The sequence below is a fragment of the Grampus griseus genome, assembly GCF_964374135.1.
Source record: "Grampus griseus genome assembly, chromosome: 7".
In the NCBI taxonomy this organism is placed as follows: domain Eukaryota; kingdom Metazoa; phylum Chordata; class Mammalia; order Artiodactyla; family Delphinidae; genus Grampus; species Grampus griseus.
The window spans coordinates 81,130,017-81,156,928 of NC_139001.1; the positions used below are offsets into that span (position 1 = coordinate 81,130,017).

At 36.4% G+C, this 26,912-nt stretch overlaps 1 protein-coding gene across 1 annotated transcript in view; it reads right to left on the reverse strand.

Annotated features, from left to right (window-relative positions):
* The window catches only part of EPC2 (enhancer of polycomb homolog 2), a 107,173-nt gene that overhangs the window by 38,539 nt on the left and 41,722 nt on the right, over positions 1–26,912 (reverse strand). Inside the window, exons 2-3 of the mRNA XM_082658952.1 lie at positions 26,467–26,626; positions 1,804–1,949 (exon numbers count right to left, since the gene is read on the reverse strand). Of these exons, the coding sequence (XP_082515078.1) occupies positions 1,804–1,949; positions 26,467–26,626 (306 nt within the window). The remainder of the gene's footprint in view (positions 1–1,803; positions 1,950–26,466; positions 26,627–26,912) is intronic.

Below are 26,912 nucleotides of genomic sequence, written 5' to 3' on the forward strand. Positions count from 1 at the left end.
TGCAGCACTATTTACAATAGCCAGGACATGGAAACAACCTAAAGGTCCATTAACAGATGAATGGATAAAGAAGATGTGATACATATATATAATGGAATATTACTCAGCCATAAAAAGAAAGGAAATTGGGTCATTTGTAGAGATGTGGATAAACCTAGAATCTGTCATACAAAGTTAAGTAAGTCAGAAAGAGAAAAACAAGTATCGTGTATTAACGCATATATGTGGAATCTAGAAAAATGGTACAGATGAACCTATTTGCAGGGCAGGAATAGAAACGCAAACACAGAGAACGGATGAGTGGGCACAGTGGAGGAAGGGGAGGGTGGGATGAATTGGGAGATTAGGTTTGACATAAATACACTACCATGTGTAAAACAGATAGCTGGTGGGAACCTGTTGTATGGCACAAGTAGCTCAGCTCGGTGTATAACTGAATCACTTTGCTGTACAGCAGAAATTAACACAACATTGTAAATCAACCATACTTCAATAGAAAACTTATTTTAATTTAAAAAAATGGGGTCAGGGGAGACTGGTAGAAAGGCTAAAAATGCAAGAAAGTCACTTTACAATGGAAAAGTTTGGGAAATGTTCTGAAGAGTTGGTAATGCCTCAGGGATTTAAAGGACTTACTTGGAAGTTGGGGGGAAAATAATGAATTTGTATAGGTAAACAAGTGAAAACTTTTAACAGTCTAGTGTAAAAAGCTTATTTATTTATAGTGGTAACTTCTTACTACATTAATAAAAATTAGCATATTAATATACCACAGAGGTATACCAACAATTATTTTTTAAAATAGTTTTAAAATGTAATTGTAATATCATCACATGCCCATTATAGTAAATTTTGGAAAATACAGAAAAATAGAATGAAGAACATAAAAATCACCCATAATTCCAGCACCTAAATATAACCATTGTTGGCATTTTGTTGTACATTCTTGTTCTTCTATGCACATGTAGAAATGCTTTAAACAAACCTTCAATAATTCTGTGTCCTGTTTTTGAAATCTCACATTATATAATGATCAACTTCCTGTGCCACTAGATACTCTTCAAAATAACAATTTTTAATGGTTGTATGATATTCCATCCTACAGACAACTTATAAGTTATTCTTAACAACCCTGTTCAGAAATCTTTGACACCTTCACTAATTATTTTTCTTGGGAATGATGCCTAGAGGTAGGACCACGAAATCGAAAGGTATAAACATTTTAAGGTTCCTGACATATGCTGCCTAACTGTTTTCCAGAAGGAACATACCATTTTAAATTCTCTATACCATACATAGAATGTCCCATTAAAGAAAATTCTTTATTACTTTGTGAATAATTTTTCCTTCACTTAAAATTTTAAATAATATATAAATAAGTAAAACTAAAATACATTTTAAATGATAAGAGTACCTTAATATAAATCTGAGTAATTGAATTGGTATGAGGTGTCTACCTAAGACACCAGCCAAGCAGTTAAGTTACTGAAGCACCAGAAAGACAGCTCCATGAAAAGGATCAAGAAGATATTATAAGAATGTAACTAGTATTAGTTTTATATCCAAATAAGAAAAAAGTCGGAATTGTACTCTTCATGCTCCTATTCAAAGAAAGTACGCTTAAGTATTCCTTAAGGAATATTGAACTGTCAAGGAATATTGTAAATAGAAATTCTAGGATCTCAGGAAAAGAAATTCAAGAGACAGTAACATGTAATATACTCAGGTCTAAAGAAAATGCAAAATAAAGCTGCTAATTAGATTAACTGTTAATACAAGAGACATTTTTACAACGTACAGTACCTGATTAGAACTGGCTTTTTCAAGTCTGTCAATCATAATTTCAAATTGCAAAGGCTTAATTTCCATCTTTCTGTTAAGTCTATTTAATAAGGTCTCATCTTCTGAATCCATATCATAATCTGGTTGTTCGTTGTCTAGATTAAAGGCTAGAAAAGAAAAAAAAATTCTTCAAACTCAGGAGAAATCATGGAGTTATATAGAGTCTATATTCAACCACAGGATACTCCCAAAGTATAAAGCATTGACCAAAGAGGAGTTCACGAGCAGACATCAAAAAATTGGTTTTAGAGATTCCGTTGAAGAAAAAATAAATTTTAATTCACATATGATTTAAAGTTTCACAGAACAGTAAAAACAGCAACTAGAATTTTTTATTTTAAAAATAAAGGGTCATAAATATATACATTAAAATATAAAGTAGCAATTATAAAAAAAGATATTTATTCACATGGTAGTTGGGAGCATAAAGAGAAGCTATGGAACTAAATTAACAGTCTAGAAATAAACTCGAGTATAAAATATATGATGGGAATGGCATTTCAAATCACTGGAGATAAAACAGATTTAAACAAACAAAAAAAAAGAGGTGCTGGCCTGACAGACTAGTTTTCTTTAAAAATAAATAAATAAAATTAACATTTGCAACATTATAGATGGACCTGAGGGCGTTATGCTAAATGAAATAAGTCAGAGAGAGACAAATAATGTATGATCTCACTTCTATGTGGAACCTAAAAAACAACCCAAACTCATAGAAAGAGATCAGACTTGTGGTTACCAGAGGCAGAGGGTGGGAGGAAAGGGAAATAGAGGAAGGTGGAGGAGGAAGATGAAAGATTAGCAAAAATTGATAGGAAAGTATAATTTTCAAAATTTCACTTTTTTGGGGTACAGTTTCTTCTCTTGGCTATCTCTCAGGCTTTATCATCCATTAACAAAGAGAACAACCAATATGTCACGTTATCAAGAGATACTGCTTGGAATATTCTTAGGGATGTGAGCTAACAGCAAGAAATATGCTGTTTAAAATGAAATCTTCTTTAAGGATTGCCTAGCTCTGAGAGGTTGAATTCTGAATGTGCCCAGAAATTTACTTCTGGGCCCCTGAAGTCAACTGCTTCTTTTTATGAACTGACAAAAATCAGCATGAGGTACTCACTAATATTTAGAATGGACCACTATAATTTGATTTACATTAGTACTATAAAAAGTATACACATTCCTGCTATAACATGATATATGAGTTCCTCAAAAAAAAAATCCTCTATATGCAAAATTGTACACCAAAAATAACAGGCTTATGTAAAATCTATGTAACTTTGTGTTATCAGAGTCCAAGCAAACCATAAACGTTACAGTAGATGGCCACGTCTACTACCTCAAGGGATACTAAAAATGCACAAAAATAACAGAATGGAATTGCTGGCTTGTGGATACTGAGACAACACAGACTGTAAGGGAACTTGGCGCGTTGGGGCTCCAGCAGGAAATGCAACCTGCCTCTATATGAGAGCTGTGCAAGGCTAGGGGGTACACCTTTCTGGGAAAGGCATCTTAGGTGCAGGCACTCATTTTTAATTTTTTTTTTTTGCGGTACGCGGGCCTCTCACTGTTGTGGCCTTTCCCATTGCGGAGCACAGGCTCCGGACGCGCAGGCTCCGCGGCACGTGGGATTTTCCCGGACCGGGGCACGAACCCGTGTCCCCTGCATCGGCAGGCGGACTCTCAACCACTGCGCCACCAGGGAAGCCCTAATTTTTTTAATATAGAGTTGAAAGGACTCTTTCCATGTTGAGCAGTCAAGGAAAAGCCTTTGCTCCTCCCTACTGAAGATTTTAATCCTTCTGTTGCTATTCCAGCCCCCTCTGGCAAAGAAAAATCATAGAAGAACCAGGACAACTTCCATGTAGTATTGACCTCATTCCCTTTTATTGATTGTTGTTGAGCTAATTGGTATCATAAACACTTGTGCAGAGTAGTCTGTACAGCAAATGTGTATTACTAAGGACAAAAGTAATAATTTTATCCAGATCACCTGTCCTGATATTATTTTTCTTATAAAATCCTAAATGATACAGATTCCCCATGTCACAGCTCTTTTTGTAATGAATGAGATATTGTTTATAAATCTACCAATTGATAAATGAGAGAAATGTATATAAAAATATTTCACAGGGGCTTCCCTGGTGGCACAGTGGTTGAGAGTCCGCCTGCCGATGCAGGGGACAAGGGTTCGTGCCCCGGTCCGGGAGGATCCCATATGTCGCGGAGCGGCTGGGCCCGTGAGCCATGGCCCCTGAGGCTGTGCGTCCGGAGCCTGCACTTCGCAACGGGAGAGGCCACAGCAGTGAGAGGCCCGCGTACCACAAAAAAAAAAAAAAAAAAAAAAAAAAATTTCACAGGCAATCAACTACATAATTATATAAGCATCTATGTTACTACTCACATTCAATTTGCATTCAAAGGGCTTTTTTTTGGATGGGGGTGTCAAGAGAAAGTGTTTTATTTTTTTAATGTGGTAAAATACAAGTAACAAAATTTATTATCTTAACCACTTTTAAGTGTACAGTTTAGTGATATTAGGTACACTCACAATGCTGTGCAATCACCACCACCATCCATCTCTAGAAAGCACAAGAAGGATTTTATAATTTCCTACTACCATTTCTTGCTTATGCTACCAAAAATATGGATATACTTAGTAGTGTCTAGAAATAATACCTACCTCCTACATGTATCACAGAAACAATTTACAGAGTAAATCAAAAGATGTTTGTAAAACATACAAAATCCTGGTTTAGTACTAATTCAATTTATTAAGTGCTTACTTAATACATCAGGTAGAAAGCTAGGTATGGTAGATGAAGAGATGAATCCCTGTCTGTAGTTCCTCATTTGGAGTATGACAGTATTGACTTATACTTGTAAACACTCCTGTATAGGAAAAGAACTTGCCGTCTCTCAAGATTTTCCTCCCAAACACACATACCTGGTGGTCTCTGGGCTTAGAACATTGTTTTTGTGTGTGTGTGTGTGTGTTTAAAAATCATTACTTATTTATTTCTCCCGCAGTGCATCCCAAGTCTCTCCTACATCTGGTTAGTTCCAAAACTATTCAACTCCAGAACTGGTCCAGCAATGCAGCTGCCTGCAGCCGAGCCTGGGAATTGTCAGATATCTGCCAAGGTGTTGTAAGGCATGGGCTGTGTCCAGAGATGGAAGTGTGGAAAGCAATCCTCCCAGTACCACTCAGCTCCACGTCTGTCAAGCACCTGGCTCAGGTGGGGCTTAGAATACTGTTTGTTTGTCTTAACAAAGCATTATAATATATCCTTTGAATTACATGACCATATCCCAGTTTACATCTTTTCTGTCCTCTGATTTAGAGGAGCAGTATGGCTATATATCATGCTTCTTTTGGATACTTGCAGTAAAGAGGTCAACTTGGGTACATATTTCTGAATTCTAGTTCTTTGGAAGGGAATTGCACCCCTGATGGATACTGTGTGCTACTGATGAGAACAATTCAATTTCCATTCCAAATGAGTAAACCCTTTTAAAACAAGCCTGGTAATATCCCTCATGTTCTTCCTTTCCTACCAGGTCCCAGGCAATATGGCTCTAGGAAATAAAGAGAAAAAAGGCCATTCTGCCATCAAAAAGAGAGTGACCAGAGAATACATTACGAATATTCACAAACACATCCATGGAACATGTACCTCATATATCGAGAAATCTGAAAACTCACCATGAAGGAGATGGAAACACCTCATGGGTATACTGCTAACAAGCTCAACAAAGCTGTCTGGACTAAAAGATTAGGAATGCACCCAACCATATTTGGGCTTGTTTATTCAGAAAACATTAACATGAAGATTTATTGAAGAAGCTCTATACACTGGTCACCTATGTACATATCCTCACTTTCAACTTGCAGAGGGACAGGAGAATAGTTTACAAATCTGAAGACCAGAAGGCTGTGCATTTCTTCCTTCTACACAGCATAGAGTAATAGGTATCTTGTAAAACAATGGGCAAACCAGGGTCATCTGTGTGGTCTACAAAGCATCTAATAATAAGCTGGTCTGCACCAAGACCCTAATGAGAAACAGAATTGTGCTCATCAATAGCACACAATACCTAGCAAAGGTACAAGTCCCACTATGCACTGTTCCTGAGTCACAAGGGGCAAAGCTGACTCCTAAGAAGAAAATTTAAACAAAGGCAGTCAAAAAATTTAAAACAAATATGATTAAGAAGGAAAATTTCTGAAGGAGTTCCTCCTCCACAGCAGACAAAGCTTCCTGAGAGCTTCGCTTCAAGGTCTGGCCAATGTGGTCAAGTGGCTAAGTAGATCGCTTTATGTGCTCAAGAGTGAGAAACTGGAGTTCCGTCTAAGGAAGATCAGGGCCCACAGAGGCAGACCCTTCTCCCTACCATCTTAGTTCAAAAACCAAACAAACCCCAACAGACAGTTATTATGAAAAAAGTAATTGTTTAAAATCACAAAGTTACTAACAAGGAGAAAAAAAAGGGCTGCCCAATCCACCTTGAATAATTCCAGTGAAGGGGCAGACAGATGTATTGTTTGACAGCTGCTTCTTACACTGAGTCAGTATCTGTCTTGTATATTTCTTCTTCCACACCTCTAACAATTAAGTTTACTTTCATGTTAAAGAAAAAATTTTCACCTAAAAATTCACTCATACACACATTTTTATCTTCAATTTGAAACAGAAACAAACCATAAACAATACTCTTGAGATTTAAAAGTTTCACATGTAGATAAAGTGATATAAACAAGAGAGCAGCAATTCCTGATTTTAAATGTTTTTTTATTATCAAAATTACTCCACTTTTATTAGTGAACATTTTTTTACCTAAAGTTGCTTGTCTTCTGAACAGGAATCAAAGAAAAGGCTGCAGACACTAAAGGCCATGAGAATGGAGACAATATTTATTACTATGCTTTCAGATTCCTTTCCTTATGAGTTTATTTTCTCTGAAGATCAACATATATCATTAAGGGTCTATAATGTGCTAGGTTCTAAAAACAGAAAGGAAGAATGGGAATACTCAAGATTGTAAAAAAATTTTTTAAATCTATATGCAACCTGTCAAGAGGAAAACTAGAATAAACAAAATATGCTGGGAGATCTAGACTCCAATTACCTTTACCCAAATTATATAGTAGTTACTCTTCTCTAGTAAACAGAGGGTAAAAATCTTAAAAAGTAATAGTTCTGGGACTTCCCTGGTGGTGCAGTGGTTAAGAATCTGCCTGCCAATGCAGGGGACACGGGTTTGATCCCTGGTCCAGGAAGATCCCATGTGCCACGGAGCAACTAACCCCGTGTGCCACAACTACTGAGCCTGTGCTCTAGATCCCGTGAGCCACAACTACTGAGCCCATGAACCAAAACTACTGAAGCCTGCATGCTCTAGGGCCCATGTGCCGCAACTACTGAGCCCACATGCTGCAACTACTGAAGCCCGCGTGCCCAGAGCCTGTGCTCCACAACAAGAGAAGCCACTGTAATGAGAAATCCGTGCACCGCAACGAAGAGTAGCCCTCGCTTGCTGCAACTAGAGAAAGCCTGCATGCAGCAATAAAGACCCACCGCAGCCAAAAAAAAAAGGAATAGTTCCTAAGGATAGTTGCAGACCAAAACCCCAATGTTCAATTAATCATGTAATTCCCTTTCCTTGTGTTGGTGGAAAAACAACAGGTGTGGAGGAAAATTACATAACTAAAAAATGTTTACTCAACAATATTTAATACAGTAAAAATCTCACTGTCATAAAGTAAACTGGATAATTTTCATTTTTAAAAAGTTTTTTTTCTTATTCCTGGAATCCATTTTGAATTTTCTCTTTCAAATCTCCTTGTTACCTTTTTTCTTTTTCTAGTACGCCAGGGTCACATTAAAAAGCAAGACAAAACAAAAAAGTTTACAAATAATAAAAAGTTACATGACCTAGAGTTGGAAACATCTTATCTTACAGATCAGAAAACTGAGGTTAAGAACTTTGGTGAGTTGAGCACAGGTTTCAGGGTCTTGACTCAGAGCTCAGTGCTTCTCCCACTACACCACACAGATGCTAAATTAAACCCTTCTAATCATAATAGCTGTAATAAAAAGTTCTTTGACTGTCAACGGGAAATAAATTAAAAGACTGTTTTTGTTCAGCCATGGACTTAAATTATTAAGATAATAAATTACATACATTTAATAACCAAAGATAAAAAAGATTAATTTACAAATAAAACAAATGCCAGTTGACTACAATGCATGTAAAAGAAGATACTGCGAACCCAGTGCACCAGGCACTCAAGGATTTGTTAAAAACAAACAATAGGGCTTCCCTGGTGGCGCAGTGGTTGAGAATCCTCCTGCTGATGCAGGGGACACGGGTTCGTGCCCCGGTCTGGGAAGATCCCACATGCCACGGAGCGGCTGGGCCTGTGAGCCATGGCCACTGAGCCTGCATGTCCAGAGCCTGTGCTCCGCAACGGGAGACCACAATAGTGAGAGGCCCGCACACCAAAACAAAAAAGAACCAAAAAAACCCACAAACAATAAAAATTAAAATGAGAACGAACTCTAATAAGACTTTCCCACTTAAAGTTATTTTACATCTAGAAAATGTCCAACATTTACCTATGAATCATCAATGATAATTTTTTTAACATAAAAAGAAGCAACATTATACAAAGCTCCTAGTTTCATGCATCTTTAAATTTCTTAAATGCTTACTTCTGGACACTATTTGCCAATATCCAATCCCTTTTTGTTTTTTTTTTTCCTTTCTTTCTTTTTTCCCCCAATCCCTTTGATGCAAGTAACAAAATAAGACGGAGGCACTAGTGCACCTTGTTTTGTAAAGGTTCTTCTTTGAAAGTATTAACAATAACACTTATAAGAGTGTCATTCACTTAAAAACTCTCTAGTCTACCTCTTCTTCCAGCTCTGCATTTCCTTTCTTATACAACTTTCCAAAATTATGTTTATTAATCCTTTGAACCCAGTAACAACACTGACTATACAACATGTACAACGTGTGTAACAGGCTCCCTGATAAATTAAGATAGATAACAACACCATAAAGCATAGAGAAAGTGGTGAAAGGTAATTCCAGACAGAGAGGGTAGCAGGAAAAAAGACAGAGAATATGCTTAACTACAAAAGACATAAATTATCAATAATGAGTTTGGATAGGAGGCTATATGATTCCAATGTACCTTCAAATAGTAGGACAAAAATTCAAAACCATATGTCCACGGAAGCTGTATGCACATATATAAAATGTATATATATATATATATTAAAAGTAGAGTTGAAGAGTTTTACAAGTCTAGCATCAGCAATGCTATTTCATATCTAAATCTCAGTTAAATGGAACCCAGTGTACAATAAAGTGGGCTCTGACCAGGTAGACCTATGAACTAGGAAGCAGTTGGAATAAAACATCTTCCTAAGATCCCACATACTTAACTCTAAGGAAGTCCAGGGATCTGACAAAGGCTCATAAGTCTCTCCTTGACATAAGTAGCATCAAAGCCTTTAAAACAGTGTTTCTCAAACTTAAGCTTTCACCAGAATCATCTGATTGAATCAAACAGATTGCTGAGCTTGATGACCAGTTTCTGACCCAGTAGATCTGGAGTGTGCCTTGTGAATTTGTATTTCTAACAAGTTCCCAAGTGATGCTGGACAACATTTTGAAGACCTCTAACCTAAACCCAAGTCTTCACTCTTAAAAGATTATAAACTTTACTTATTCCTAATGTGAAATACAATGAATTTTAAAAATTCTTGTATTGTTAAGATCCTCAGGCTTCAAATAACTTTCAAAGATACTTAATGATGAACTAGTATATCTCAAAGTTCAGAAGCAACCCAAGCACCATCTCCTCCTCTGCTTGGAGCTCTCCAAGGTTCTGATAACCTCCAAATCTAGCTATTCTAAATGTTGTACCAAGAGATCATATGAATCTTGATAAAGTCAGAATTCTTGACTTTGATTCCCCAAGATTTCCTATTGTTTTAAGACTTGACTAGAGACCTTACTTACACTTTCCACCCAATGTACAGAAAAAGAAAGTGAAGTGCAGAAGAGTTCAAGGCCACTTTTTACAAGATTATATAGTGATCCAAGGCTGTCTACCAACTAATTTATTCTGTAAGGAGTTCCAGGTTTATACTATAATCAGGATTATTCTCGTAGTCTTTCTGCTGACTAGCCAACAAACTACATTCCTCTCTCACTTTGAAGAATTCACTTTTTATATTAAAAAAAAAAGTATTACTGGTCAAAATCAGTAGCAATGACTACAACTATGGGAATCACAGACCATGAGAATGGGTAAGTGGATACTCTGAATTTTCGGGTAGAGATTTTCATAGTTAGAGAGGGGAAAGAGCCTAATGATATTAGATAGGACCCAGGGGGTGTGATACTGATTTAAAAAAAAAAAAGGTGTATAAAGATAATGATCCCTTTATTCTCCCTCAAATTATGCTTTTTCTTATTAGTCTTCTCTTTTCTCCTCCTTCAGATTCTTCCTCCCGTGTTTTCTAACAACTCAATAGACAACTGGGCAAGTAACTGTTCAGGACATAAAAATGCTAATGGATTCTAATCACATGAAAAGACCCTCAACCTCATTCATAAGAAATCCAAATTAAAACTATACTGAGAAATCAGAGTAAAATCTGGGTTTCAGGTAATGATAATAATGTACCAGTATGATTTCTTAGATTCAACACATGTGCCACAGTAATGCATGATGACAATATTAGAGGAAACTGAAACTGGATGAGAGGTATACAGGAACACTCTGTACTACCGTCACAACTTTCCTGTAAATCTAAAATTTTTCCAAAATCAAAAGTTTATTTTAAAAAAATTACTACTGATACACTGAGGTGTATTATCTCTTACCTACCAACTGGCAAAAATCAAAAAATTCAAAAGCAATCTTTTGACCAGGATATGGGGAAACAAGCTCTCTCATACTTTGCTAGTGGACATACAAACTGGTATAATCCTTAAAGAGGGCAATTTGATAACTTCTGTAAGAAAAAGATATAATCGGACCCTTATGAAATTCTTTATATTCAAAATTATTCACTGAAGCACTATTTGTAATAACAAAAGACTGGAAACAATCCAAGTTTCCTTCCATAGGAAAATGGATAATAAACTGGCACATCCCAAACACAAAGGACTACTTATGCAGCAGTAAAAAGGCATGAGGACACACTCTACATGCTGATACAGGACAATTTCTAGACTATACTCTTACACACACACACACACACACACACAAAATATGCTAAAAAGTACCTATAGTGTGCTAATTTTTCTGTAAGAAGGGGTATAAGAATATCATTTCCTATGTACTTCAATTTGTGTAACAAAACCCTAAAAGAATAGATAGACTAATACAAGTGGTTACTTATAAGGGGAGGATGACTGGAGTAGAGGGTAGACAGGGATGAAGTTGTTTTTGTATATTTTTATTTTGGAATATTCTAAATGCATTATCTATTTAAAGATAAATTAAAATCATGTTACTTTGCGACTCTAAAAATGATTTTGTGTTTTAAGAAAATATTCTGGGTCTGTGATCCCTATGTACTGTGATCCCCAGATTCTTCTGTTCAAACCTCTTATCTTATTCACTCTCAACCAATCTTTCAACAAGTACAGTAGGAGGACAAAAAGCCTCACTCAGACATCTGGGTTCATGCAGTATCTTGGCTTAATTAGTACAAACTAATTCTACAATTATATATTTTATATCAGTAAGAACACACATTCTATTAATATCTATAGTGTAAAATAATTAATAAATAAGTCACAGAAAGAGAACGTATCTTTCTAGCCCACTAAATGGTCAGGAACTTGAGAAATTAAACAGCAGTATTTTTTTTTTTTTTTTTTTTTGCAGTACTTGGGCCTCTCACTGTTGTGACCTCTCCCGTCGCGGAGCACAAGCTCTGGACGTGCAGGCTCAGCAGCCATGGCTCACGGGCCTAGCTGCTCCGCGGCATGTGGGATCTTCCTGGACCAGGGCACGAACCCGTGTCCCCTGCATCGGGAGGCGGACTCTCAACCACTGCACCACCAGGGAAGCCCTAAACAGCAGTATTCTTATAAATAGACTTGTTTTAATGTTAGCAAAGTATTAAATGGACAAGGAAGTAAACTCAGTATACAGAAGATATCAGAAAGATTTAAAATAGAAATCTTAATAGATCTGAAAAAAATCCAAACATATAAAACATGAATTAGCAATGAATAATTTCCTTTACAAAAAGAGACTCTTTAACTAAAGAAGATTTCACCAAATATTCTTTTCAAAAACCAGCCCTACGGAAAAAAAAAAAAAAAATCAGCCCTGGTAGATATAGCTCATTTTAAAATACACATTTTAGACTTCAAAACATACTGCAATGACACAATAATCAAATCGGTGTGGCTGCCATAAAGACAGACATACAGACCAATGGAACAGACAGCAAAGAAATAAACCATTATGTATATGACCAAATGATCAAAAAGGGTGCCAAGGCTAAACAATGGAGAAAGGATAGTCTCTTCAACAAATGGTGTTGGGAAAACTGGAAATCCACATGCAAAATATGAAGATGGACACTTATCTTACATCATATACAAATACCAACTTGAAACTCCTAGAAGAAAACAAAGGCAGAAAACTTCGTGACACTGGATTTGCCTATGATTACTTGAATATGACAACAATAGCACAAGCTACAAAAGCAAAAATAGACAAATGGGACTGCATCAAACTTAAAAACTTCTGCACAGCAAAGGAAACAATCTAAAGAGTGAAAATATGGAGTGGAAGAAAATATTTACAAAACATATATCTGATAAGGGTATAACATATATCTTTATGTAAGAATATATAAAGAACTCCTACAACTCAAGAACAAAATACCAAATAACCGATTTAAAGGATATGAATAGACAATTTGCCAAAGAAGATATACAAATAGCCAACAAGCATATGAAAAGATGCTAAACATCACTAAACATTAGGGAAACACAAGGCTACAATGAGATGTCATCTCACCCTCATTAGGATGGCCACTTCTAAAATAAAACACAACACATAAAATTACACTTGGGGTGAAAGTGGAGAAATTGGAACCCCGTGCATTGTTGGTAGGATGATAAAATAGGTGCTGCCACTGTGGAAAAAATATGAAGTTTCCTCAAATATTAAAAGTAGAATTATCATGTGATCCAGCAATCACACTTCTGTGCATATATCCAAAAGAACTGAAAATAGGATCTCAAAGAGATATGTGAACACCCATGTTCACTGCAATGTTATTTACAACTGCCAAGATATGGAAGCAACCAAAATGTCCATCAACAGATGAATGGATAAACTAAATGTGGTATATATATACAATGGAATATCATTCAACCTTAAAAAAGAAGGAAATCTTGTCATATGCTACAACATGGATGAACTTCAAGGACATTATGCTAAGTGAAATAAGCCAGTCACAAAAAGACAAATACCACAGGATTCCACTTAAAGTAGACAAATTCACAGATACAAAAATAGAACGGTGGTTGTCAGGTACTGTGGGGAGGGTGTTAACAGGGAATTGTTTAGTTTCAGTTATACAAAATAAAAAATTCTAGAACTTCCCTGGTGGTGCAGTGGTTAGGAATCCGCCCCCCAATGCAGGGCTCACGGGTTCGAGCCCTGGTCCAGGAAGATCCCACATGCCATGGAGCAACTAAACCCATGTGCCACAACTACTGAGCCTGCATTCTGGAGCCCGTGAGCCACAACTACTGAGCCTGCATGCCACAACTGCTGAAGCCCGCATGCCTAGAGCCAGTGCTTCGCAACAAGAGAAGCCACCGCAATGAGAAGCCTGCGCACTGCAACAAAGAGTAGTCCCTGCTCGCTGCAACTAGAGAAAGCCCGCACGCAGCAACAAAGACCCAACACAGCCAAAAATGAATAAATAAAATAAATAAATTAAAATAAATTCTAGAGATCTGTTGTACAATGATGTGTACATAGTTAACAATACTGTAATGTATACTTAAAAAGTGTTAATAGAGAAAATTTGTTATGTGTTTTTTACCACAACAAAACAACAACAGAAACCCCATTTTAGGGACTTCCCTGGTGGTCCAGCAGTTAAGACTCTGAGCTCCCTACGCAGGGGGCCTGGGTTCGATCCCTGGTCAGGGATCTCGCATGCTGCAACTAAGAGGCCACATGCCGCAACTAAAGATCCCGCACACCGCAATGAAGATACCGCACGCTGCACCAAAGATCCTAGAGCAGCCAAATAAATATTTAAAAAACAGAACAAAAACACCCATTTTAACCTGAATCAAATCCCAGGAAAACAGGCAAACCCAAATTGAGGAACACTGTACAAAATAAATGGCCTGTACTCAAAAATGTCAGTGGCATGACGCACAAAAAGATTTAGGAATAGCCCAAAGCCATCATGTGATGGTTGGATGCAACATATCATCTGAAGTTTTCCTTCACTATTAAGAATATTAATGGGGCAATTATTAAAATACAAATGAGGTGAACAGATTAGGTAACTGCAGCGGCAATTACTGATTTTGATAACTGTGCTTTGGCTATGTAAAAGAATGTGTTTTTAAGAAACACACACTTGGGCTTCCCTGGTGGCGCAGTGGTTGAGAGTTCGCCTGCCGATGCAGGGGACACGGGTTCGTGCCCCAGTCCGGGAAGATCCCACATGCCGTGGAGCGGCTAGGCCCGTGAGCCATGGCCGCTGAGCCTGCGCGTCCGGAGCCTGTGCTCCGCAACGGGAGAGGCCACAACAGTGAGAGGCCCGCGCACCGCAAAAAAAACACAAAAAAACAAAAATAACGTGGAAGTAAGGACATTGCTGAACTCAACACCACTATCAATCATATTATGGATATAATAGACATCCATAGACCACATCATCCAACAACACAGACTACACATTCTTTTCAAGCTCACAGACCAAGATACCACATCCTGGGACATAAAAAAACACCTTAATAAATTTAAAAGAATAAAAATCATACCATATCTGCTCTCACATCACAATGGAATTAAACTAGCAATCAATAAGAGAAGCATAGCTGGAAAATCCCAAAATACTTAGATATTAAACAATACACTTATAAATATGGTCAAAGATGAAATATCAAGAGAAATTTTAAAATACTTTTAACTAAATGAAAATGTAACTCATCAAAATTTGTGGGATGTAAAAAAGCAGTGCTTAGAAGAAAATTTAAGCATTGAATGCATATATTAGAAAAGAAGAAAGATCTAAAATCAATAATCTAATCTTCCACCTGTGGGAACTGGAAAAGAAAGAGCAAATTAAATCCAAAGTAAGCAGAAGAAAAGAAATAGAGTAAGAAATAGAGCAAAAATCAGTGAAATCAATAGAGAAAAATATCAACAAAACCAAAAACTGGTTTTTGGAAAAGATCAGTAAAATCAATAAGGCTCTAGCCAAGCTAACTCAGAAAAAACGAGACAGAACATAATTACTAATATCAGAAATTTAAAAATAGGGAGCATCACTACCGAATCCATGGACATTAAAAGGATGGTCAAAGAATACTGTGAACAATTCTATGCCCACAATTTGATAACCTTTATGAAATGGACTAATTCCTTGAAAGACACAATCTGCCAAAACTCACACAAGAAAAAATATACAATCTGAATAGACCTGTCTCTATTAAAGAAATTGAATCAATAATTAATAATCTTCCAAAACTGAAAGTACCAGGCACAGATGGGCTCACTGGTGAATTTTACCTAACATTTAAGGAAGAAATTGTATAAATACTCTACAATGTCTTTCAGAAGATAGAAGCAGAGGGAATTCTTCCTAACTCATTCTATGAGGCCAGCATTACCCTAATACCAAAATCAGATAAAGACATTACAAGAAAACTACAGACCAATATCTCTCATGAACATAGAAGCAAAAATCCTCAATAAAATAGAATCTAAAAATGTATAAAAAGAGTTATACTCCATGACCAAGTGAGATTTATCACAGTACCTGTGATAAATACCTTTTTTCCCTGCAAAGCTGGGGAAAAAAAAAATCAATGAATGTAATCCACCACATCAACAAAGAAAAAAATCAAAATCATATCAATAGATATAATTATTTCTGCTCTATTTTGGTTTCTGGTCAAACCAAAAACCAAAACTCTATTGGTATCAGTAGATTTCTGCTCTATTTCTTATCCTATTTCTTTTCTTCTGTTTACTTTGGATTTAATTTGCTCTTCCTTTTACAGTTCCCACAGGTGGAAGATTAGATTACTGATGCAGAAATAGTGCAGAAAAAGCATTTAACAAAATCCAACATCCATTCATGATAAAAACTGACAGCAAACTAGGAATAGAGGGAAATTTCCTCAACTTGATAAACAACATCTACAAAAAACTTACAGCAAACATCATACTTAGTGGTGTGAAACTAAGAGCTTTCCTACCAATATCAGAAACAATGCAAGGATGTTCCCTCTCACCACTGCTTTTCAACGTTGTACCAGAAGTCCCAGCTAACGCAGTAAGACAAAAAAAAAAAAAAGGAAACGAAAGCTATAAAGACTGGGAAGGGAGAAATTAAACTGTCTTTGTTCACAGATGATAAGCTTGTCTATGTACATATGTATATACATTCTATTAAAGAACTGACCCAAAACTCCTGGAACTAAGTGATTATAGCAAGGTTGCAGAATACAAGGTTAATATACAAAAGTCAAACACTTTCCTATATACTGCAATGAGAAAGTGGAATTTGAAACTAAAAACACAAAACCATTTACATTAGCATCCAAAAAAATGAAACATTAAGGTACAAATCTAACAAAATACGTAAAAGTTCTATATGAGGAAAACAACAAAACTCTGGTGAAACATATCAAAGAATTAAATAAATGGAAAGACAGTCATGTTTATGGGTAGGAAGACTCAATTTGGTTAACACATCAGCTTTTCCCAACTTGATCTAAAGATTCAATGCAATCTCAATCGAAATCCCCGCAAGTCATTTTGTGTATCAATCAGTACTGACAAAGTGATTCTCAAGTTTATATGAAGAATCAAAAAAATCCAGAATAGTCAACAGAATACTGAAGAAGAATAAAGTTAGAGGACTGACTTCAAGACTTACTATGAAGCTACAGTAATTCAGACAGTGTGCTATTGACCAAAAAATAGACAAAAAGATCAGTGGAAGAGAACAGAGGGTCCAGAAATAGCCCCATACAAATACACTCAACTGATCTTTGACAAAGGAGCAAAGACAAATTCAATGGAAAAAGAATAGTCTTTTCAACAAACAGTGCTGGGACAACTGGACATCCATATTAAAAAAGATGAATCTAGGCACAGACCTTACACCCTTCACAAAAATTAACTCAAAATGAATCACAGACCTAAATGTAAAACAGACCTATAAATCTACTAGAAAGTTAACATAGGAGAAAATCTAGATGCTCTTACGTTTGGTGATGAAATTTCAGAAATACCACCAAAAGCAAGATCCATGAAAGAAAAAAATTAAGTTAGACCTCTTTAAAATTAAGAACTTCTCCTCTATGAAGGACACTATTAAAAGAATGAAAAGAAAACCACAGACTGGGAGAAAATATTTAAAAAACTCATATCTGATAAAGGACTCCAAAATATACACAGAACGCTTAAAATTCAACAGTAAGAAAACAAAGATCCCAATTAAAAAATGGGTAAAAGATCCAACAGACACCTCACCAAGGAAGATATACAAACTGCAAATAATGATACGAAAAGGTACTCAACATCCTAGGTTATTAGGGAATTACAAGTCAAAATAATGAGATACCATTACATACCTATTAGAATAGCTAAAATTCTAAAATTGACAATACCAAAAGTTGATGAGGATACAGAGCAACATGAGCTCTCGTTCACTGCTGGTAGATGTGCAAAATGGAATAGCCACTTTGGAAGTCAGTTTGGCAGTTTCTTACAAAGCTAAACACTGCCTTACTGTACAAACCAACAATTGCACTCCTAGGTATTTACCCAAAAGAGATTAAAAACTTACGTCCACATAAAAACATGCTATTACTTAGAGTACATTTTTCATAGCTGCCAAAAATTGGAAGCAACCAAGGTGTCCTTCAATAGGTAAATGAATAAACAAACTCTGAATTATCCATACAATGGAATATTATTCAATGATTAAAAAAAAAAAACTATCAAGCCAAAAAAAATTAGAAGAATCTTAAATGCAAACTGATAAGTTAAGGAAGCTAGTCTGAAAAGCCTATGTACTGTATAATTTCACCTATATTACATTTTGGAAAAGGCAAAACTACAGAGAGAGCAAAAAGATCAGTGGTTGCCAGGGATTTGAAGGAATGAATAGGTGAAAATACAGGGAGTTTTTATCGTAATTCAACTATTCTATAAGGTAATGTAATGGTGGATCTATGACATGGATTTTTAAAAATCCATAAAACTGTACAACACAAACACCAAAGAGAATGGATTTTAGTTAATAAGGTACTGACTACATTAACTGTAACAAATGTACCACACTAATGCAAGATAATAATTGTGGAAATTTTGTGTGTGTGTGTGTGTGTGTGTGTGTGTGTGTGTAGGAGGTAGTATATGGGAATTTGCTGTACTATCTGCTCAATCTTTTGTAAATCTAAAAATGTTTAAAAAAAACCCTATTAATCCACTTAAAACTATGTAAAGGACCTGAACAGGCATTTGTCCAACGAAGATACATGAATGGCTAACAGGTACATGGAAAGATGCTTGGCCTCACTAATTATTAGGGAAACGCAAATCACAATCACAAGATATTACCGCATGCCTGTTAGAATAACCAGCACCAGAAAGACAAGAGATAACAAATGCTGGTAAGTATGTGGAGAAAAGGGAACCCTTTGTGCACTGTCAGTAGGAATGCAAATTGATACAACCACTATGGAAAACAGTATGGAGGTTCCTCAAAAAGTTAAAAATAGAACTACAATATGATTCAGCCACCCCACTTCTGGGAATAAGCCAAAGGAAATGAAAACACTGTGTTGAAGAGATATATGCACCCCCATGTCTGCATCAGCCTTATTTACAATAGCCAAGACATAGAAACAACCTAAGTGCCCATCAACAAACTAAAGTTGTGGTACAATGGAATATTATTCAGCCATTAAAAAGCAGTAAATCCTGCCCATTTACGGGCATTATGGATGGACCTTGAGGGCATTATGCTAAGTGAATTGAGTCAGACAGAGAAAGGTAGCAAATACTGTATGATCTCACTTAGAAGTAGATATAAAAAAAAAAATTTCCAACCCCCCATCCCAAACTCATAGAAAGAGAGATCAGACTTGTGATTACCAGAGGTGGGAGGCTGGGGGAGGGATAACTGGATGAAGGTGGTCAAAAGGTACAAACTTCCAGTTATGAGATAAGTAAGTTCTGGGGATGTAATGTACAACATGATGACTATAGTTAACATGGCTCTATGTTACATATGAAAGCTGTTAAGAGAGTAAATCCTAAGAGTTCACATCACAGGGGGAAAAATATTTTTATTCTTTTTTCTTTTTCTGTATATGAAGTGAAGGATGTTAACTAAATTTATTCTGGTAATCATTTCAAAATATGTGTAAGGCAAATCATTATGCTGTACACCTTAAACTTACACAGTCCTGTATGTCAGCTATATCTCAATAAAACTAGAAGAAAAAAAAAGCATGGATTCTGGAATCTGACTGCCTGGTTCAAATTCTGGCTCCCTTAATTACAAGGTCTTGGGAGCATGCTTGGGAGCAGGATTTCATTGTGTATATATACCACATCTTCTTTATCCATTCATCTGTTTATGGACACTTAGGTTGCTTCCGTATCTTGGCAACTGTAAATAATGCTGCTATGAACATTGAGGTGCATGTATCTTTTCAAATTAGTGTTCTTGTTTTTTTCAGATATACACCCAGGATTGGTACTGCTGGGTCGTATGGTAGTTCTATTTTTAGCTTTTTAAGAAACCTCCATACTGTTCTCTGCAGTGGCTGCACCAATTTACATTCCCACCAACAGTGTATGAGGGTTCCCTTTTCTCTACATCCTCACCAACGTTTGTTATTTTTTTTCTTTTTGATGACAGCCATTCTGACAGGTGTGAGGTGACACCTCATTGTGGTTTTGATTTGCATTTCCATGATGATTAGTGATGCTGATCATCTTTTCATGTGCCTGTTGCCCATCTGCATGTCCTCTTTGGAAAAATGTCTATTCAGTTCTTCTGCCCGCCCCCCCCTCGTTTTTCTGGCCATGCCAGGCAGCACGTGGGATCTTAGTTTCCCTGCCAGGGACTGAACACACGCCCCCTGCATTGGAGTGCTGAGTCTTAACCACTGGACCACCAGGGAAGTCCCCTTCTACCCATTTATAAATCAGGTTGTGTTTTTGATGTTGAGTTGTATGCGCTGTTTATATATTTGGATATTAATCCCTTATTGATATCATTTGCAAATATTTTCTGCCATTCCGTACATTGTCTTTTCATCTTGTCAGTAGTTTCCTTTCTTGCACAAAAGTTTTTAAGTCTAATTAGGTCCCATTTGTTTATTTTTGCTTTTATTTCCTTTACTTTAGGAGGCACATCCAAAAAAATATGGCTGCAATTTATGTCAGAGTGTTCTGCCTATTTTTTCCTCTAGGAGTTTTATAGTATCCAGTCTTACATTTAATCCATTCTTAGTTTATTTTTGCATATAGTGTTAGAGAATGTTCTAATTTCATTCTTTTACAAGTAGCTGTCCAGTTTTCCAAACACCACTTATTGAAGAGATTGTCTTTTCTCTATTGCATATTGTTGCCTCTTTTGTTGTAGATTAATTGACCATAAGCAAGTGGGTTTATTTCTGGGCTCTCTATCCTGTTTCATTGATCTACGTGTCTGTTTTTGTGCCAGTACCATACTGTTTTGATTACTGTAGCTTTGTAGTATAGTCTGAAGTCAGGGAGCATGATTCCTCTGGCTCTGTTCTTCTTTCTCAAGATTGTTTTGGCTATTCAGGGTCTTTTCTGTTTCCACACACATTTTAAAAGTATTGTTCTAGTTCTGTGAAAAATGCCCTTGGTAATTTTTTAAAAATAGTGGACATAAGTAAATGCATATAGGCCCAAGGGGCATGCTCCTTGTACTCAGACTTCTCTTTCACTTCTCTATCCCAGACTGTCAAATGATTATTTCATTTTCCCAAATACCTGGAATGACTTAATATGTAATTTTCTAAGTTTTAGGGCTCCTCATCCTTTCCTGGATTAGTAGTTACCCAGATACTGCTCTACCATTTTAGCACTACTGCCCACACTCACAGCTTTATCCAAGGATAGGAGGCTCAGCACAATCTTGAGAAGAGAGGAAGACCCTTAAAGCCAGCTAACCTGAATGCAGGTTGCCCTCAGGGCCTGACCTTGCTCACTGCCCCTGATATCACTCCTCTAACCACCTCAACCTGGAATCTAGCTTCACCTGGAATGTGTTATCCACAAATCTGATACAATCCACTCCTATACTTGTGGCCTGGCTTTTCTGGTATTTATTTAAATGTGTGATGTTATTTCTGCTCAATTTGATTTCTTAATAGATATCCAGTGACATTTTTACAAGAAATGATGTTCCTAGAATGCATCCTTTCCACCAAAAAGTTTTACTGTATAAACAAAACAATGCTCTTCATTTGGTATCTTCTCCAACTCCTTCCAATCAAAACATATTTGCCCTGGCAAAGCAAAAGGTCAGTTATCATCATTTTTGTTTAATAGGGAGAACAGCAAATAACATTCCAAGGATAATGAAATTAAAGTTGGATGTTAGATCAGCATCTGTCTCACTCTTGCTGAAAACCTAGTAGAATACATACGTCCACCTTACACTAAATAAGCAGAATTTTTCTTCTTTTCCAATTGTAGACTTGACAACGGTCAGCTTCACTGAACTGAGGAGTCAGTTTCAAGTGTACTGAGGTGTACAGCAGTGTACACGCATGGACAGGCACCTTCCCAGGGCTTAAGATGTTGGCTGCAGACACAAACAGCAGAATTCAGTTTCCTTTGAGTGGGTTCCTCTCCCTGCCTGACAGATAACAAGGGGTGCTACCCCACCAATTCCTTCTCCTGAACTCTTTCTTTCAGCCAAGAAACAGGTGAGACATTCTACTGATTTGTGTGTGTAGCAGTAATGCACTGAGAAGGGGAAGTGAACCTTCATTTCAAAACAAGCAAAGGAGTCCTGTTTCAAAGAAGCATTTAATTGAGTTCAAAACTGGACATAAATTAACTACAGAATACTTATGAAACAATATCTTAAGTTCTTTCACTTTCTAAAATTCTGAGATACTGTAAAATATGATATTAAGTAAAAGGGGTAATGGGAGGTCAAAATAAAGAATTTATTGCTATGTAAACAGTCATTTCCTTAAAAAAAAAAAAGGTTTGGATCTTGAATTTAATGAAGTTCTTAAACTCCAAAAGGAATGAAAGAATTTTAACATCTGGGTTGAGGTACCCAAAGTAAATTTGTTATAACAGTAAGTAAAACAGAAGTAGCATTTTCTGTATGTCACACAACTGACCAATGTGTAGAATTAGCTTAAATGAGGAACAGTTTGAGTATCTTGGGTCATCAATGACTATAGGTCACCAAGATGCTTTCGACCTGGTCAGAACACCACAATGTGTTGTGATTAAATAGGTTCCCCAGAATACCAATATGGGTTACTATGGCGAACTGGTACCAAAAGGGACAGGAAAGAACAGGCAGGTTTATCTCACATCCACACCAAGACTGGAGTCATTCCACTCCTAACTCCTTCTTGGCAGATAATTTTTGTCCTAAAATGACACTGTTGGTGAATAAGTGAGCTCAATTTTTAACCTGATCCACAGAGCAGGTCCCTCAATTTCACTGTACACACCAATAATTTTATTCTTGTATTTTATTCTGTATATAATTTTGAGTCCTACGAGATCAATGTCTCAAAAAAGTCATGATGTGTACGCTTATATCTTCACCATTCATTCACTGATTTATTTATTTGGCAAATATTTAACTGCATACCTAATCATATGCTAGGTACTACAGTAAGCAGTAAAATTAAAAGGGAAAAAAGAAGTCCCTCCTTTCAATGAGCCTTATGAACTAGTGAAGCAACAGAGGGCAAACAATCACAACTGCAGGTGGTCGATGCACACAACACAGGAGGGCTTGAGGTAAACAGTGCCAAGAACCCTGCTTAGAGGGGTCAGGAAAAGGCTCCTAAAGGTAGTCCTGGAGACGAGCCTTGAAGAACAAGTGGTATTTTAAAAAGAGGAGAAGAGAAGTAAAGGGCTATGTAAAGCCCTGGAGGCATGAAAAAATAAGAGATAAGTCAGAGATCTAAAAGGAGCTCATTATTATTGTATCTGGAAGTGTGAAGGGTTAGAGGAATGGGGGGTGGGGTGCGGTGTACTGAGACTGTAGTGTAGGAATGTATGGAGAATGAGATGCAGCTTCTGTTCCTGAGGAACTTACAGTCTAGTGGAGGAAACAGACCTCCAACAGTTCATTTCAATGAGGCTGATGTCATGGTGGAAGAATACACAGCAAATTGTGACTGGACAGGCACAAAGGAGGGCCTTAAACACCATACAAATATGTTAAAATTTTATCCCACAGGCAACAGTGAGTCTTTGAAAAATTCTAAATGGGTACCAATCACAACAGTGGCAGTGTGGATGACTGGAAGGTACAAAGACAAGAGCAGAGCAATACAATACAATACTTTGGCAGACCAATACAAAGGTGTCTGCCAGAGCCCAGGCAAGCAATGTGATGGGCCTGAGCTAAGCCGCCCTACTGTGGCAACTATGCTTTTCTAGCCAGGGAAATGGGAGGTGATTCTTTCAAATCTATCATTAAAAGAAAAAGAAAAATCCAGAGCAATATTTTCTGAAATTCCTTGTATTCAAGGGCTTAGAAAGAAGTTATATCAAGCCTTCCTTGAAAAAAAGAGTCAACAATAACGAGTTTAAATTTTAGTACAGATAAACTTAAGGTCAATAATAGGCATAGAGATAAGCAAATAATGGAATATAAATTTGATAGAAAATTATATACACATTGAAAATGACAACAGGAGACTACAAAAACCTGAGGAACTTAAAATATATGTAGAAAAGGCAGGAAAAAAACTGTATGTGTAGTACAATTTAGTATAGTATATAAAATATATATATGCTGACAGACTAAAAGAGAAAAAATGAAAGTTAAAATAATTTTCTATTATTTTTATTCCATTTATTACAACAATAGAATAAAATGAAATGAAAAAAACAACACAGATTAATGTTTATTGTATCTAATGGGCCCCACCCAGATGGGTTACATCCAGTTTCTGGTTCCAGTTTCCTACAATGGCTTTTACAAATGGTCCTATTGTCCAGCTACATTGTTATTAAAATACAAAAAAAGGGGGGAGGGGATACGTTGGCTTAAAAAATCCTTAAAATTCATATTAAGAACAGCTATCTCATTCCTGATACAAAGACAAGGAAAATTCAACATGCTAAAGGGACTCAAAGTCAAAGACATAGTGGAAACAAATCACACAATTTTTGCAAGTGTATTTCTCTTGAATCCTTAGGGGAAAAGTCTCTGGAAAATGCTTTTGACACCTAAGGGCTTTTAAGCCATTTAAAAACAATTGAACCAGTCAACAAACATGCCATTTATTGAGCATCTATAAGCCATGCATTTAACACTAAAGATACAAAGGGAAAATAAAACATAGTCCCTGCCCTCAAGGAGCTCACAGTCTAAAAGGAGAGAAAGAATGGCTACAAACAATTGCAATCAAGTATGCTGAGTCCTCTGTTAGAGGTATGTACAAGGTACTAAGATAAGCAAAGAGAGGTAGAATGAGAAATCAGGGTAAGCTTCAAAAGGGAGTTAGGTCTTAAATGAGCTACAGAAAGGGAAAGAAGACTTGAATAGCATATGCAAGGAAATGTGAAATGTGAAACAACAAGGCAAATGTGGATAATTTTAAGTTATTCCCTATGATGCAAAGAGTGAGGGAAAGAGCAACAGGAAATGAGGTTAAAGGGGTAGCAGGTAACAAATCACAAAGGGCCTTGTATTCGAATTAGAGAATCTGGCTATTACTAAATTTTGTCAAATCTATATAAGATGCACCATTACTTTATGTACTGCAAGAAAGAAAAAAAAAAGCTTTATATTGGGGTCTATCAATAAATTTAATAGAATACTCCTGCATAAAGCTATACTACCAAAGGGCAACAGCCTCAGCATAAGATAAAGAAATAAACCAGCCATGTAGAAAGGAACAGCATGAAACTATATTTCTCAACTTGCCCTTAGGTGGAAGGAGGGGAGAAAAAACCTCTTGCTGAGAACTGAATTCCAAGCAGGTCTACAGCCTACGTGTGTGGTCTAAAAAAACAAACAAATAAAACTAAAGCTACCAGTGTGGTCCAAAAACAAACAAATAAAACAAAACAAACAAGTAAAGACTTTAAGGTGGTCTCAGGTTGGTCCCCAGATGCCTGGCAAAAACAAGTAGAAATTCTCTTTAGACAAACCAGATTTTAATCCACGAGAAAAGCAATTTAAGATGTAATCTCATTTCAAATATAACAAAGGCACATCTTAGAATCGATGAAAAATAGTAGATCTTACAGCCAGCCTTGAATCTGGAGACGTTTCAGAATCACCTGGAGAACTTTTTAAAAAAACTTATTACCAGGCTGCATACCAGAAATTCTCATACAGGGAGGCCTGACACAGCCCTAGAATCTCTATTTTAACAAACTACTAAAGGTTGTTTTTTCTTAAACACAGCCAGACAAGATACCAAGACACCAGCATTCTGTCTGCAAAATTAGCTGAAAATTCCTATTGTAGAATAAAGAACAACAGTAGGATTTTAAGCCACATCATGATTTGATCAGAAGACCACTCTGGTGCCAGTGGACCTGTGGAGAAGATAGGTTAGAAGAGGGTAAAGATAGGAGATGGTGGATAGTAAACAGAACAGTCAGGAGATCAGTGAAACAGTTTTAAGGCAAAAGATGGTGATCATTTAAATAGTAACGATGGGGACAAAAATAAGAGGATCGAAGGAGGCAGAATTAGAATTCCATAGAAACTACATGAAGGTAGAAGTGTAGGATCTAATTCTAAAAATTTTAGAAGACTTGCCCCTAATCAGCATAATTGCCACTAGGCCTTGAAAAATAAATTTTTATTTGGGTATGGTAATCTACCACCTTTTAGCTGTATGATAAAGTGTAAGTGCTATAGAAAATCCTGTACTACATAACTATCAAATGTTCCAAATGCAACTCACACTCCAAATGATCTTGAAGTTGAGATGTAAGCATAGAGGGATTTTATTCTTTCACGTTTAACATTTCTATAAATCAGTGCATACAAACTGAAAAATTAAAATCTCTTTGGGCAAAAAGAAAGGATTTTTCACTGGTTGATAAATTTAAATTACAAGCAGAAAACAATGAATTAACAAACTTACGCTGAATATGAATGAACTGCTTTGGCTGTTTAAACTCTCCTTTGTACAAGCGATTGTAATAGTTGACATTGCTCTCTGCCTCAGGAACTGGAATGACCATGCTCTCTTTTTTTTCTCTGAACACTTGCTGTGCTGAAATAGCTCGCTGTAAATGATGTTCCTGGAAAATGTAAAGTAGGCAACATGAGTTGTTTTAATAATGTCAATTCAATGCAAAATTCTATTTACAATTTACTGTTCAATAATTGCACAGTGCTTTAAGAATCAATTCTAAACAGTTCCTTTGCCACAGACCTTCAGAAAACATTGCTATCATTCTCCCTTAATACTTGTACTCATACTGATACCATGTTAGATGATTACAATTTTAATAAGTAGGATTTTTTCAAAAAAGATTAAACATTCACAAACTAGAATTTAACATCTCAAGAATTTAACATTACAAG